Source organism: Rhinopithecus bieti, unplaced genomic scaffold (genome assembly GCF_001698545.2).
Source record: "Rhinopithecus bieti isolate Rb0 unplaced genomic scaffold, ASM169854v2 scaffold_11401, whole genome shotgun sequence".
Lineage (NCBI taxonomy): Eukaryota > Metazoa > Chordata > Mammalia > Primates > Cercopithecidae > Rhinopithecus > Rhinopithecus bieti.
The window spans coordinates 332,285-349,679 of record NW_016807151.1 but is presented as its reverse complement, the minus strand read 5'-3'; the positions used below and the strand labels follow the sequence as shown (position 1 = coordinate 349,679).

The 17,395-nt window shown below is 37.3% G+C and overlaps 1 protein-coding gene across 1 annotated transcript in view; it reads right to left on the bottom strand.

Moving 5' to 3' along the window:
• KDM7A (lysine demethylase 7A) overlaps nt 1–17,395 on the bottom strand; it is a 93,110-nt gene that overhangs the window by 47,183 nt on the left and 28,532 nt on the right. The window contains 1 exon segment of the mRNA XM_017880396.1: nt 5,742–5,831. Within this exon segment, the coding sequence (XP_017735885.1) occupies nt 5,742–5,831 (90 nt within the window).

Sequence of the window (17,395 nt, the reverse complement as noted above, 5' to 3'; positions counted from 1 at the left end):
GCTGCTCTGCAGCCAGCCCCGTGCCTTAGTGTTTTTTTTTTTTTTTTTTTTTTTGAGACGGAGTCTCGCTCTGTCGCCCAGGCTGGAGTGCAGTGTCCGGATCTCAGCTCACTGCAAGCTCCGCCTCCCGGGTTTACGCCATTCTCCTGCCTCAGCCTCCCGAGTAGCTGGGACTACAGGCGCCCGCCACTTCGCCTGGCTAGTTTTGTATTTTAGTAGAGAGGGGTTTCACCGTGTTAGCCAGGATGGTCTCGATCTCCTGACCTCGTGATCCGCCCGTCTCGGCCTCCCAAAGTGCTGGGATTACAGGCTTGAGCCACCGCGCCCGGCCAATGCCTTAGTGTTTTATCTCGAGGGTGGAGGGGTTGAAAACACTCAAGTTTTTAATGCATCTCCAGGCCTGAGAATTTTGCTCAATGTAATGCTGCAATTACAGACAATTAACTGTGGATTTTTAAAACCTACTCTTTTTATTTCAAAATATTTAAAATTAAAGCAAGGAATTCAAATCAGCAGATGGAGCCTTTTATAATGTCCACACTTACAGATACTATACAATTTCCAAATTATATACAATTATGATTTTCATCAGAACATTAGGTCCTAGTATAAGATTATCCAGATAATCCAAATCATCTTCTCAGGACAGGGCCTTAATCTCACATCAGAAATCTATTCTAATAGCATCATTCCTCCCTCTTTCATGTGAAGACTTACTCCCCAAATAAGCGCAGTTACACTGACATAAAGAAGAGCAGGTAACTGAGTCATAATTAAAGAAAGACGGGTAGGATGACAAAATAAATAACTTCATTCATTCCAATGCTAAGACCCTGTAATTCTACAGCTCTGGAAGGCTATGACCTTGAGTAGTCACAGCAATCGAAATCAGAAGACTTGGATTTGATTCCTAGTTCAGCCAATAGCTTTCTCTGCAACCTTGGGCAGGTCACTTAACACTGCTGGATCCAGATTCCTCAATGTAGGAATTAAGGGGTGGATTAAACTGCTAATTTTCAAACTGTGTGGAAGAATCCTTCACAAAGGGGAGATGGAGAAAAAGCCAAGGGTTGATCTCTGGACCTCATTCCTCTTTCCAGCAGAGTGGCACTACCTACAGCTCTTGTGCGTTCTATCAATGTACAATTTCAGTTTTAAATCAGTTTTTTTATTTTTTAAGTTTGAAAATTACTCTTAAGCCTAAAACCTCTATGATTCTGGAAAATGTACTGACGTCTGCAATTTATTTAGAAATGCATCCAAAAAAATAGGTAGACAGAATAGTTACATGGATAGACATGTGGTAGAGCATATAATGAAAATGTTAACAGTAGAATCTAGATGATAAGGCTTATAGGTGCTTGCTGTAAAATTCATCCAATTTTTCCTATATGTTTGAACATTTTCGTAACAATAATGTTTTGGGGAAAACAATTTTATGATTCCAAGTTATTTTAAACCTTTCCTGCCTTACAAAGATCATAATACAACAACATTGAGTCCTCATGTGGATAAGAAGTCACAATAATTAACAAAGGTGGAAATCAGGCTTATGCCTATCTAAGAGTCTAAAACAAGATTCCCAAGTAACTTATGGCAGCCAAATCTTCAATATGGAAGAGGGTAAGTTCCACTAGAAAAAAACAAAAAAACTCGCAAGAAAAATTTAGAATCACAAAGCAAACTTCCTAGGAAATTCCATTAAGGCATCCTTTGCATGTTATTTTTTCTCATTTAAAATCACTCCTAAAATTTGAGTGTATTTAATTCCAGATTTTTTTTCAGCTGTATATAGATACATAACTCCATTTCTTTTTTTTTTTTTTTTTTTTTTTTTTTTTTTTTGAGACGGAGTCTTACCCTGTTGCCAGGCTGCAGGACAGTGGCACGGTCTCGGTTCATAGAAATCTCTGCCTCCCAGGTTCAAGCAATTCCCCTGCCTCAGGTTCCTGAGTAGCTGGGACTACAGGCGTGCGCCACCACATTCGGCTTTTAGTGTTTTTTTTGTATTTTAGTAGAGATGGGGTTTCACCATGTTGGCCAGGATGGTCTCAATCTCCTGACCTCGTGATCCACCCACCTTGGCCTCCCAAAGTGCTGGGACTACAGGTGTGAGCCACCAAGCCCAGCCCATAACTCCATTTTATCTTCAACTGGGATCACAATGTTTATCCTGCTTATCTTTCTTATTATATCACGAGCATTTTCTCCTTATTAAATATTTAAAACAGACTACAATTTTAAGATGTAGATAGATATACCATATTATAATCATTTTTTTGATTCTTAAGCACTTAGTTCATTCTGAATCTTTCTTCAAAGTTGAGATTCATGTTTGTATATATTGTTTCCCTGATTAATTCCTCAGAATAAATTCTAAGAAATGTTAGAAGAAAGATCAACATTTTAAAGATAATTGCTACATATTACAAAACTGCCTCCAAAGAAGTGGTACTAGTAACTTACTTTCCTTACCAGTATTAAGTAAGAAGTGTATTTCATGCCCCTGGGTAAACAATGGGCATCAGTACTTTTTTTTTTTTTTTTTTTTTAAGCAGCCCATTTGATAGGTAAAGTATGACACTGTATTTTTAAATTTTCTTTCTTTTTTAAGACAGGGTCTCCCTCCTTCACCCAGGCTGGAGTACAGTGGCGCAATCACAGTTCACTGCAGCCTTGAGCTCCTGGGCTCAAGCAATCCTCCTACCTCAGCAACCCCAGTAGTTAATTTTCATTTTTGCAGAAGAGATTAATCAGTGAAGTGCATCAGCTTTGGAATTAGACTGCTAGGGGTTCAAACTCCAACTCTGCCAAATAGCTACATAAAAGGGCTAGCTAGATCATTTTTCTCGTTTCTCACATGGAGTTGTTACAAATATCGAAGAAGATAACATAGGTCAAGTACTTACCCACTATAGTGCCTACCATATAATAAGCTGCCAATCACTATCATTTCCTTTTAAATGTGCTGACTTGGAGGAGGTTAACAGAAGGATACAATTGTCCTGTTGGGTCAACATGCTAACCATAAAATCAGCCACTGTATAACAGCTGACTGAATTTCTTAAAGGAAGGAGGTCAGTGAAGGAATATTTTAGTAATGGTTAAAGGGAAAGGAGAAAACTTTATGTTTGGATTGCATGTGCCTAAAGAAGACAGAGAATATATATTTAAGTTATTTGTAGGCTGTTTTTTGATACCTGCCCTCAAATAGAGTTAATTCCCATTAAGAGGGTCAAGTCTAAATTCACCATATTAAGTAGTTATTATACTAGCTAAATGGTATCAATAATAAGGACTCCTGGGGATCTCTGAAACCAACAGGAAACCCAGGTAGCAAGTAAGACAGGCTTAATAGGCCTGGCACAGTGGCTCACGCCTGTAATCTCAGCACTTTGAGAGCCTGAGGCAAGACCAGCCTGGCCAACATAGTGAAACTCCATCTCTACTAAAAATACAAAAATTAGCCGGGCACGGTGGCACACACCTGTAATCCCAGCTACTCAGGAGGCTGAGGCAGGAGAATTGCTTGAACCTGTGAGGCAGGGGTTGCAGTGAGCCAAGATCGCGCCACTGCACTCCAGCCTGGGCGACAGCGTAAGACTCCGTCTCAAAAAATTAAAAAATGAATTTAAAAAAAAAGAGAGAGGCTTAATAGCAGAGGGAAAGGGATCAAAAGGGATTAACCAAGTTGGGGGTAGAAGGTGAGGAGGAGGGAAGGTGAGCCTTAAATCAAGATAAAACAGATGACTGGATTTTGGGCGTTTTCCCTGTAAGTACTCAGAGTTGGACGTCTGCCCAGAAGATAGCCAATGCCTGGTCTTACGTTCTTCAGGGATGAGAAGCATAGGCAAACTTCTCTCTGCAGCATAATTATTCAAAGTGAAGTCATGATCCATTATGGATTGTGTAATCAATTTAGCAAGTATAACACATTTTTTACAAAATTAAATCATATAGGAAAAATAAAAAATGGAGTATATCACATTATTCTGCCTCATAGTAACTTAATATTTCACAGAATTTAAATTCAAATTTCATTTTGGGACTATATACTTAAATTCTAAACTAAAACTGCTATAAATTTTAGTTAAGTCTCCCTTGAGATAACACCACCATATTATTTATTTACCTTCTCCAAGAGTTACTCCCAGTCAACAATTATTTCAAGTTATATATCACATACTCAGTGCCAGCCAGAGAGAGATCATTTAAAAACATTTATGACAATGAACTAGTCAATTACACATGTAACAGTTCCACCAATTTGCTAACCTCAAGTTTTATGCTCTATACTTAACAAAAGGAATAGCCCCTATTTTAAAAAGAAATACTTTAATGTATTCAAGTAGCTTAAATTTTTAAGTATCTTACAAAGACATTAGAAACATTACTAATATTTCTAACAAAACAAATGAGCAGTCAGGTGCCAGTAAGTCTCTTTTGAAAAAATATAACTCTATATAAATGTCTACTCTATTGGAAAAAAGTACTGGGGAAAAAGCTGCATGTAAAATAAAGAGGTCATATAAGTTACCTAAAACCAACCCAAGTGTGTATATCAAGGTATGTTCAGGCAAAGGTTTTAAAATGACAAAGCCTATAGTTTTCCCTTTAATTTTGTTAATATAAAAATGCTAGTCTGCAGCCTAAAATGTCAAAATAAATAGTTATTAAAGGCCAGGTGTGGTGGTTCATGCCTGTAATCACAGCACTTTTGGGAGTCTGAGACAGAGTTCGAGACCAGCCTGGGCAACAAAGTGAGACCTTGTCTTTACAAAATATCAAAAAATTAACTGGGCGTGGTGAAGCATGCCTGTGGTCCCAGCTACTCCAGAGGTTGAGGCAGGAGGATCACTTAAGCCCAGGGGGTCAAGGCTGCAGTGAGCTATGATAGCGATAGCGCCACTGCACTCCAGCATAGGTGACAGAGCAAGACCTTGTCTCAAATTAAAAAAAAAAAAAAATTATAACATAATCCAAGCCTTTTTCTCTCATATTTGCACAATAGCAATATTTCAATGTATTCTTCTGAAGCATCTGTAAAAGATTCTGAAGCATCTGTAAAAAGCTGAAAATAGATATCATTTTAGGTGTGATGTTGGTCCACTTCAAAAGATGCCTGAGGCTTCCCTGGCTTTGCTCTCCCTTCTTAGGAACAAGAGTGTGGTCAGAAACATGGTCCGGTGTGTCCTTGTATCTCTACTTCCTCAGATCTCAGAAAGGGGTTTCAGGCAGAGAGGATGGCTGGGCAGGACTCCAGGCCATACTCAATATAGCAACCAAATTCAGAAAATGTAAGTAATATTTTAGCTTATCAACGCTCTCATTTTCTCCTTAAAATATAAGGCATATGAGTGCATTAAAGTCTTAATCTGTATACTCTCCCAAAATACTACTAAAGATCTTCTATTTGTGAAGAGAGCAAAACAAGTGAAATCAGATTCCAGAAACAGAAAAATTTTACTTTACCACACTTCTCAAATTGAAAGATATCAAACTATGTAGTTGAGTTTGAGGACTCTGCACTGGCAATTAAGACTGACAGTACATTCCCCCCTTAATCTTTTGACTTAATGAAACAAAAACGACAACCTAAATACCTTGAGCAAAATCTTTCCCTACAGTTCTTGATGGGTATAATATAACTCATCAGAGTATCATTAAAGTATTAACATGTACATGTAAGTCTGAAATCTCGATTTTTCTGAAATGTCAATTTTTATTTAAGCACCTAGTACTTACTCAAGGAGGAACCGTGTAAAACTGCACAGTTGGGACAGTGATACAGGTCAATGTCAACAGCATGATGTTCTTCTACTCCAACACAGCTAAGACAAAGAAAAACAAAATCAATATGTAAGTAAGTTGAAAATATTCACTTAACTATAATACAGTGGATGGAATTTAGCTGAGAAATGTACAACCGCCTCACCAACACATTTTTGTAGAGCAGAGAAACACATATAAAGATAAATTTTATTCTGTTCTCTACAAACTTGCTAAGTGAGCATGAGGGAGAACATATTATACTCAAAGTAATTCTCTCCTAGCAGCAGTAGAGACATCAGAAACAACACAATAAGTCATAAAATCCTCAACCATTATGTAAATGTCACCTGTTATAAAATGTCAATAAAATGAGTCAAAAGATATATTAAAATGTGAACCACGGTAATACAATACGACACAATTTGTGGGATGAAGAACTTGTAAACAGAAACATATAGCTCTAAATGCATCTGTTAGAAAAAAAGAGGCTGAAATTAATGAGCTATGTATCTACCTCAAGAAGTTATAAAAAGAATAGACAAAAAACCTTTAAAAATGCAAGTTCTATCAAATATTCAAGGAACAAATAAATCTAATATTATATCAAATTTACTCCAGAGAGTAGCAAAAGAGGATTTGCTCCCTAACTCATTTCCTGACAGCATAAGTTCTTGGTACCAAAACTTGGAAAGAATTATAGGTCACCCTCATTTATGAGTAAAGATGCAGATATCAAGTTGGGTCTATCCCAGGAACACAAGATGGTTTTTAACACTAAAAGTCTTAATCAGTGAAACTTACCACATTATTAGATTAAAGGAAAAAAAATCATATGACCATTTAAAAAGATTCAGGACAAGTATTTGATAAAATTCAACATTTACGTATGATTAAAAAGTAAACAACAAAACCTCTTAGCTAGCTTAGAGGATAATTCCATAATGTGGAAAAGGATACTTCTAAAACATCCTATGCAAATAACATAAAGCAGTCATTCTGAGATTAAGAATACAGCGGCCGGGTGTGTTGGCTCACGCCTGTAATCCGAGCACTTTGGGAGGCCGAGGTGGGTGCATCATGAGATCAGGAGCTCAAGATCAGCCTGGCCAACATGGTGAAACCCCATCTCTACTAAAAATACAAAAATCAGCCAGGCACGATGGCAGGCGCTTGTAATCCCAGCTACTTGGGAAGCTGAGGCAGAATTGCTTGAACCTGGGCGGCAGAGATTGCAGTAGGCGACAGAGTGAGACTTCATCTCAAAAAAAAAAAAAATAGCAAGAACACCTCCTATTACTACTTCCGGTGAACACTGTGCTGGAGGATCGAACTGGTACAGTAAAATAAGGAAAAGAATTAAAAGGTATAGGGATTAGAAAAAAAGCTATCATCTGCAAATGCTATGGTTACGCAAGCAGAAAATGCAAAAGAATCTACAGAGAAATCATAAGAATCAAGAAAAAGATTGCTAAAGATTAGTATATAAAAAAACCTAGTTCCATATACCAACAATATAAAGCTAAAAAGTGAAATAACATACCATGTACAACTGCATAAAAATGTCAAGTACATTGGGAGGCCGAGATGGGCAGATCTTGAGGTCAGGAGATCGAGACCATCCTGGCTAACATGGTGAAACCCCATCTCTACTAAAAATACAAAAAATTAGCCAGGTGTGGTGGCGGGCGCCTGTAGTCCCAGCTACTCAGGAGGCTGAGGCAGAATGACGTGAACCCGGGAGGCGGAGCTTGCAGTGAGCGGAGATGGCGCCACTGCACTCCAGCCTGGGGGACAGAGCTAGACTCCATCTCAAAAAAAAAATCAAGTACACTGGAATAAATTTAACAAAAACTATGCAAGGCTTCTTTAGGGTAAAGTATAAAATATTACTGAGAGACTTTAAAGAAAACCTAAATAAAGGGAGATACACATCACGACCATGGGTTTGAGGTGTAATAATGTAAAGACATTAATTCTCCTCAAAGTGATTTATAGATTCAATTTAATTCCAATCCAGATAGGTAGAACCTGACAAACTGGTTCTAAAATTAATATGGAAATGTACAGGGCCAAGAATATGCAAAGCATTCACAGAAAACAAAAACAAAAACAAACCCACCCACCACCCTAAAACTCTACGAAGTATCAAGACTTATTTTAAAGCTCTAGGAATCAAGGCAATATGAAACAGATGCCAGTGCCCAAAACCAGATCCATGTATATGTGTGCACTCATGTGTAACAGGAGGGCACAAAGGAGCATACAGCAAGAACAAACTTTTTGATATAAGGTCCTGGACACTTTTTATATAGCTTTTATATCAACATCTTATATACATGTATCTTTTTATTTTAAAAAAGATATATTGGCCTGGTGGGGTGGCTTATGTCTGTAATCCCAGCACTCTGGGAGGCCAAAGTGGGCAGATCACTTGAGGTCAGGAGTTTGAGACCAGCCTGGCCAACATGGCAAAACCCCACCTCTACTAAAAACACAAAAATTAGCCAGACATATTTGCCGCATGTCTGTAATCCCAGCTACTTGGGAGGCTGAGGCAGGAGAATCGCTTGAACCCAGGAGGCGGAGATTGCAGTGAACCGAGATCACACCATTGTACTCTAGCCTGGGCGATACAGTGAGACTCAGTCAAAAAAAAAAAAAGAAAAAAAAAATATATATATATCTTTGTTAAAATAAAAATAAACATACACATAAGATATTTATATAAAAGATATTTGTATAAAATATGCTTGATTTTTATATATCCATAAATGATATATATTTATATATAAAAAAGATATGTATATATCTCTTTAAAGTAAAATAAAATTACATATCTATCTCATAACATAAAAATTTATTCCAAAGTAGATGATAAACCTAAACACACATAAAACACAAAGTACAAAGGTTGTATAACGTAATATAGAAAATATCTTTATGACTTTATGACAGGAAGGATTGTCTTAAAACACAAAAAGCACTGTCCATAAAGGTGAAAACTGGTAACGTCAGCCATATTAAAATAAACTCCAATTCATTAAACTATAAAGACTGAAATGATAAGCCAGAGTAGCAGAAGACATTACAATACAGGTGGCCACCCAAGGAATTATACCCAGAATATACTGAACTCCTACAAATCAATACAAAAAAAAAAAAAACAGAAAAATGAACAAAATACTTGGATAGGCACATCATAAAAGGAACTCTAAATGGCTGAATCACACATAAAAAGGTGTACAACCTTATAACTGGGGGAAATATAAATTAAAAGCACAATAAATACCACGACATACCCAACAGACCCGCTAAAACTAAAAAGCCTGATGATACCATGTGTTGAAGATGATGTGGGTCAATAGGAACTTTAAACTGAGAGTTTGATACAGCCATGCTGGAGAACAATTTTGCACTAAAGCTGAAGAATCATATGCTCTATGATTATTCCATGATGAAGCAAATCCTTTTTTAGGTAAACACAACTGAAAGTAACTCAGGCACATGTGCATCAGGATACCTACCTATACAGAGCCGCTTATAGAATCATTATTTGTGAAGTCTACAAATAATAAAATGGATACAGTATATTCTCATAACGGAACTCTATATGGTAATAAAAATTAAAAAACTCGCATAATAAATGAATGAATTCTACAAGTTAATCAACATTGAGTTAAATTTTAAAAAGACGCAAAAGAGTACCTATGGTATATTCTATGAACGCAGAAAACTCAAAACTAGGGAAAGCTGAAGTATACTGTTTAGGGATAATAAAGCTATCTTAAAAAACAAGGAAGAGATGGATCTTGAAAAGACAGTGGTTTCCTCTGAGGACTGTCATCTAGAAAGGATGGCAAGTGGTGTCCTGAGGTTCTAAATGATTATTACATGGGTATGTATTTCATAACTATTGATTAAACTCTAGATGCATGTTTTAGACACGCTTCCTCTATTCTTATTCCACAATTAAAATACTAAATAAAAACACACAATACAAAATGAATACACAATTAAAATACTAAATACTTTCACAACTAAAATTCTATCCACAACCATGTAACAATTAGGCAAAAATCTTGAAATGTATTAATCTAATAACCACAACAAAATATCAAGAGCAATATATCAGAGACCTCCGGATATGCAAAAACAAGCCCACTCTCACCTGAGAGAACTCTAGGACACTTGCTACTGTAAAGTCTTTGAGAGTCTGAGTAGAGCGTGCCGCCATCCCAAAAGGTCAAAACCAAAAGATGTTAACAAATAACATGACATTGCTGCTTGAATACTGAATCCACGTAACTAAATCAAGCTATTACATTTTACTTTTGAGTAGAACACAAGTTTACTTTCTTTGTCCAATATGGACTTACATCACTTTTCCCATAGAAAGCAAAAGGTGAATATGCTAATTGTTTAAAAATTCATTTTTTAACTGAAAGACTATAAATTTCCAATTCAATACATAAATGTTATACAAAATTTTATATATCTTTACATACAATTCCCTTGGTCCACAGTTTCTTAGAAGAAACTCAAAAAGTTTCCTGTAACCCAAAGAAAAGGTTAAGAATCACTGGATGGAGGATTCACACTCCCCGACTGCAAACATACTTAACAAAGCTATGGTAATCTAGACAGTGTGGTACTGGCATAAGGATAGAAATACCAAATAGAACTGAGAGTCCAGAAATAGACTCTTACATTTGTGGCCAATCGATTTTTGGCAGGAGTCCCAAGACCATTCAAGGGGGAAAGAAGAGTCTGTTCAACAAATGGTATGGGACAACATACATGCAGAAGAATGTGTTTGGACCTCTATCACACACCATATACAAAAATTAACTCAGATGGATGAGAAAGATAAGAGCAAACACTATAAAACTCTTGAAATAAAGCATAAGAGTAAGTCTTCGGCTGGGCGCAGTGGCTCACGCCTGTAATCCCAGCACTTTGGGAGGCCGAGGTGGGAGGATCACAAGGTCTGGAGATCGAGACCATCCTGGCTAACATGGTGAAATCTCGTCTCTACTAAAAATACAAAAAATTAGCCAGGCGTGGTGGCAAGTGGGGAGGCTGAGGCAGGAGAATGGCGTGAACCCGGCAGGCGGAGCTCACAGTGAGCCAAGATCGAGCCACTGCACTCCAGCCTGGGCAACACAGCAAGACTCCGTCTCAAAAAATATATAAAAATTAAAAAAAAAAAAAGAAAAGAGTAAGTATTCAAGGGCTTGGATCAGAATATGGTTTTTTAGATCTGACACCAAAAGCACACAGGACAAACGAAAAAGAAGATAAACTAGTCTTCATACTACAGCCTAAAGGCTTCTATTTTTCTCAGCTAAGTTTAGTGTGAGACACTCAGCTGAGTATGGAAAAAGGTAGAGACGGAAGTATAAAAGGGCTGATCTGTAGAACGAAAGACTAAGAAACACAATAACATTGCTAGCTAGTGTTGAGAGTCCAAATCCACCTGAGATTCCAGACAGACAATGAATTCCAAACCTGATACAGTTTGGATGTCTGTCCCCACCACACACACACACACACACATCCCCCGCATGCTAAAATGTAATCCACAATGTTAGAGGTGGAGCCTGGTGGGAACTGTTTGGGTCATGGGGGCAGACTCCCTCAGGAATGTCTTGTGCTATCCTAGGGATAGTCAGTGAGTTCTCATGAGATCTGGTTTCAAAATGTATAGCACCTCCCTCCCATTCTTGCACCTGTTCTCACCATGGGTGCACCTACTCCCCCTTTGCCTTCTGCCATGGTTGAAAGCTTCCTGAGGCCTCACCAGGAGCAGATGCCGGCACTGTACTTCCTGTACAGCCTATAAAATCATGAATCAATTAAACCTCTTTTTTATAAATGACTCAGCCTCAGGTATAATGATGCAAAAACAGTCTAATTAAAACCATTTCTATGTATTTATGTGATTTTTTTTTCAACAATGTTCACCCATGCAGTGCAGACCCAGAGTAGGAAATCGGATTCATCCAGAGTCGGGGTTTTTGTAGGTAAAGACCAGAAAAGGAGTTCCTGATATTTACAAGGAAATTAAAGGATGACCCATGAAATGTAAGCAGTCAAAAAAGATGTGAAGACAGAAGGTAGTGAGAAAATGGTGAGATGATCTGAGGGGTCTCAATGGCTCCCAGCACTAAGTCCATGGCATGCTTGAGCAACTGACCTATAAGGAGGAGAGATTATGCCCAAAGAGTAGAATGTTCAGAATCTGGCATTTCTGAGGTAGCATCATCTGTAACAGTGATAAGATTCAAGTGTGGAAACAGTGTGTGGCTAAAGTGGGACAACAAAAAGATCACCGCAGATAAGTGAAAAGATGCATGACAGCTATCTGTGCATTCAATAAAACAAGTTCAAACCCAAACTTCCCTGATTTTAAATGTAAGGTTCATTAAGTGTCAAAAGAAATAGGTGCTACATACTCCCACCAAAACAGAAACTCAATGTTAAAAGATGTCAAGTTGGTACGTTTTCTATAGAAACCCCTGGTTTGTCTTGTCTCACCTTGACCATGGCCACATTCCTCACTCCTAAGAAGTGTTGTAACACCAAAAGAATTAGAGAAAAAAATGTTAGATGTGTCCTGAAAAACCTAAACCAGCATATCATAAACTCTCCATGAACATCTAAGATACATAAATCAGAATGACTCCCATGAGGGTTAGGGAAAAAAAGGGGAGAAAGGGACATTTCAATTGGTTAAGAATACCTCAGGCCAAACATGACTATTCATCTTCAATGATGTATGAGTTCCTCTCTCTAGTGTCTACTCATCATCCCACCTCACCCTATATAATGTTTTATTAAATGTCAGTGAAGGCTTCAGGTTTGGGTCAGTTCTAATCAACTGGTAAAACATTTATAGCTACATTTATTTTGAATTTCAACACAATAGTAAATTTGGTATATCAATAAAAACAGTAAATCTGGTAAACCAGTAAATCTGAAAAACAGTCCATTTAAATTAACCATACAAAATATAATTTTAAAAAATAAAATTAAACACAGAAAGTTAACGTCCCTAAACCAAGAATTACCTCAGGTCTTTGAAAGGAACCAAAAAGAACTACTGCCTACACTTCCGTTTCTCTCTCAGAGGGAGGCATAACTTCTCCCCATTCTGTAGATCACCCACTCCACCCTTCACTCACTGCCTCCCTACTAAAAAATTGCTGGAATCATGATAGCTATAACAGGTATGTTAAAAGCAAATGCAGTAGGACACACAAAACGCACAACTCTGAAAGCAAACTTTCTAAGAATCACTTTCAAACCTGACACATAACCTTCTTCAGTCTCTTCCACTCCATTTATTTCTCTTGTAAAACTTTCCTTCATATACAGACTGTCACACTTTTTCCTAACAGCAAAATGTTCAGATTATTAAACCACTTTGTGTGTGAGGGCACAAGGGAGGTGTTTTCCTACAGGGTGACAATCTGACCTTTGCTGAATAGCTTCCATCTAGACAACAGCCTCACTGCCATTTGGTGAGTGGGGCAGTGACAACTTTAGCACTTTCCATTGTCTTAATTTTCTGAAATTGTTGCAAAGCTGGCATTATTTTTTTGACACTTGATGAGAACTGAATTGAATTAATGACTAACCGAAATTCCTAGGATCAGCCAAACACTCTCTTTTTTCCTCTCGGATAATACTCTCATTTATATTCTCTCCTCTTGGTGTTAGAAGAGTGGGTGGCCAAATTCCTTCAGATATTACTGTCAGCGGACTTCATTAGATATTCCTCTTGCTTCAGATACTCTCCCCATTCTTCACTGAACACTCTTACACTGCCTAGTCTTCAAAGCCCCAAATTCCTCCTCCCTGATGATACTTCACTTACTCACACCACAGAAAGTCCTTTGACATTTTACTGATACACATTTCCTATCAAAACAAAAGAGTAGGGAAAAAACAAACAAACACATTTCCACTGATTTACGGCCTAACACTGTTTAATATTGAGCAATGTTTATACCCTGTTCCCTGAACTGAGCTCCTTAAGATTTCTCTCGCAATACCAAGTACCAGATGATCACAGTAAATTTTTGTTGACTATTAACTGTGCTGCAACCTTACTTCAAAACCAATACATTGTGGCAAAGTTTTTTAAAATTCTATTCTGTTTGAATTTTTTAAAGAATTTTCTACAGGAACTAAAGGCAACAGTTGATAAAAAGGGAAAGATCTTTCAACATGTAAAGTACAACTTGCATCTTTCCTTAGACAGTAGAAGGCTGTGGTAATGAAATTCATACATCTGAATTTTGCTTCAAGTTTTCACCTGTGTATCAGACATTTACCTTCTCATCCAAAGCACCTAACTACTCAATTTCTTCACTGTGACATGTGACATAATGAGAGGACTGAGTCATTGTGTACCCCTAAAGTCCTATTAACAAAGGAGGATGGGGAGTGGGCTTTGAGGTGAATTAACTCGGGGAATACAGAGGATAGCCGACAGCTTGCTCTTCATTTTTCCTTTCCTATCTTGATTCTGGGGTCAGTTTAGGTCTAGGGCAACAGCTATAGGAGAGGCAAGGTCTCCTCAGTCTACTACTTCCATGATAACCAGATAAACAAGTATCAACTGGCTTCAATGGGATGCACAGATTGCAGAATTAGAAAGACTTGATTTCCAGCTCTATTTATTTTGACTTGGAGCAAGTTTCTTCATCTGCCTGAGGAGCAGGCATTCCCCTGGGATTAAGCAGGACAATGTATGTCAGTATGTAAAGCATGGGACTAAGCCTACAGTAACCAATGGCACAGTAAACATACTAAGTCATAAACAGCAGCTATTATTATTATTACCATGGCTCTACCAGGTTCCAGTCAGCCAACAATGCCCTAATCAACAGCTTATTAGCTATGAGGTTTGAACCCAAACAGGAACTAGGCTTTTGTGATTGGACTTTATATCTTTTTTCTTCAATAATGTCTCCTCAGAGCACACACCAGGCTCAAATGGCTATGCTTCAAGAAAAAAAAAGGGAATTTGTTTTCCATTTTTAATTAATTTCAGATGGTGGACTTGAGAAAAATCTCTCTCTCTCGAGTCAGTCTGCCTGTGTTAGAATCCCAGCTAACCCACTTAGTAAGCTGTGTGACTTCGGGTAATGTACTTTATCTGGTTTTTTTTTTTTTTTGGTCTCCTCATCTGTAAAGATGGGAAATAGTAACAGCAACTCCCTCAAATGATTTTACAAAATTAATATACATAAAAGGCTTAGAATGAAACTATAGAACAATGGTTTTGTTGTCCAAAATCTTATTTTGCTAGCCAGTAAAATAAGGCTCACTAATCAGCTTAATAAGTTGACATTCTTACTAAAAATACTAGGATGCCAATTGGCATTTTCACTTTTAAATTGTTAATAGTTTTATACAATGTTTTAACCCTGAGATATATCACTTCATTACCAGATATCAGCTAAGGTAAAATTTATAATTTATATGAATTATTTCCAGTGAAAAATCAAACTGGTAATGTATGATTAAACGTGTGGCTCAGAAAAACCCAACTTCTATTATTTTCTTGCTGACATAAAACTGTTCCCACAAAATTAAATGCTTTCTTTATAAACTGAGCATGCTTCTTTATGGCATGTTTCCACTTTTGTGAAGATTATATAATTGACACATTAAGGCCGTTTAGTGGCACACTATATGCTTAAGGGGTCTGAACTAAATGCATACTCTGAACGAAATTCCTTTGGTTCACAATAATCTCTTAAGGTTCACTTATGGTTCACTTTTCCTACCTCCAACAGCAGGGCTCATGCTTCCAACTGTCCCAGGGCTTCCAGAGTTATTTCCAACCAGCTGACTAAAAGAATCTATGTTAATAAGGGTGAAGGGAGAAAGAGAGCATAAAAAGGAATTGATCAAAGAACATGAGAGGAAATAAGGGGCTGAAGAGCCAAGATGTGCACTCAATGGTACAAAACATACCCCTCAAAAAGCTAAAAATCCTGTTGACAAGCTTCTAATTAAATTTGTCCCACAATGAATATGTGAAATATACACAGCAGTATGATTTGCATGGTGATACATTATTTGCTTCGAGTACATAAATTCTTGTTATTTTGCTCTTTACTGCCTGACATCTTGGACACAGAGTAACCATTTGCAAATGCAAATGGTGAATGCATCCTTACAAATAAGCACAGCCCATTATTTCATGAAGGTAATAATTTTTATTAGAACGTTCTAAAGAAGGAGGAGGTGCTTTACATTTCTGAAATATTCAAGAAGCTAAATATATTTACTTTTCACTGTCCTGTGGTGAACAGGACAGTGAAACTCTCAAGTTAATACTCTCTTACTCCTCAGCCTACTTTCTGCCTAGCTAGCTGGGTATGAGGAATGTCTACACAGACTAAGGAAATTAGGACACAAACAGTTCCCAGTATATCTGCTATTTTCGTGGAGATAAAGACTATTCTTTTATTTATAAACTGTGATACAGCAAATAAATGTCATCCCAAAATGAATATGATGTGAGAATTTGATAAGAACTTTGTAACTCATCTTAGGGAAGAAAAAACTTGCCATGATGATAAACAGTATCAATTTCATAAAGGTTTCCTTGGCAATGTTTTTAAGTTAACAAAGGCAACAAGTATGCTATCCATAATATATATCTGAAGTGTGTAAATACGTAACAGTATGTACGTGAAGTTCTACAACAGATGTGAATATTTATATGCATCTCTTAAATATAGGTATCAGAGTGAAAGACACATAGAGAAAAATAATTCCTTTGGCAGAGCAAGTTTTATGGTGTAATTTACTACCTGCTTTCTATCTTCTTCTCTATCCATTCCTACCTCCCTTAACACTAAGGAAAGGTGAAACAGCACTAAGCACCTTGAGCCCAGAGATGGAAAATGGGAAAACCTTCCTGTTTCTAGCTGCTTTGACCGCCACACAGGGTCTCATCGGAAATAAATACACCCTACTACCTTCACATATTTTTGACTGGCGACTTCTATAAGAAGAAACATTATACAAAACTTGTTAGTACCAAGAAGTACAATGAAATGTTTACTGAGTCCAGTTCCTCATGAAGTGCAAGACATAAGAAATTAACACGAAAACTTTCTAAATCCCTTTAACACTCAGTCTATCTGTGGCTCCCAAACCGGGCTGTCCGTTAGAATCCCCGATAGAGTTTTTATAAGCTGCTACAAGGCAGCCTTTCAAAAGAATGATGCAGCTCTGTAAGTAGGAATACGGAAAGATCTCCAAGAGACGCTTACTGTAAAGCAACAAAAGCCAGGTGCATTAACAGTTTGTATGTGATCCCCCCATCCCTATGTTTGTAAATGCAAGGTATATGTCTGGAAGGACATGCAAGAAATTGGTAACAGCAGTTGCCTCTGGGAAAGAAAACTGAATGGATATAGAATGGAGAAGAGAATTGCTTTTCACCATAGAACCTTCTCTATACCTTTTGAAATCAGCAGTGTACATTGTTTATTTTTAAAAAGAAAACACATTCCTGAGCCCCACCTTTGATCTACAGGGAAAGTTTATGAGTGTGGCCCAATAATCTCTGTTTTTTTTTTTTTTTTTTTTTTTT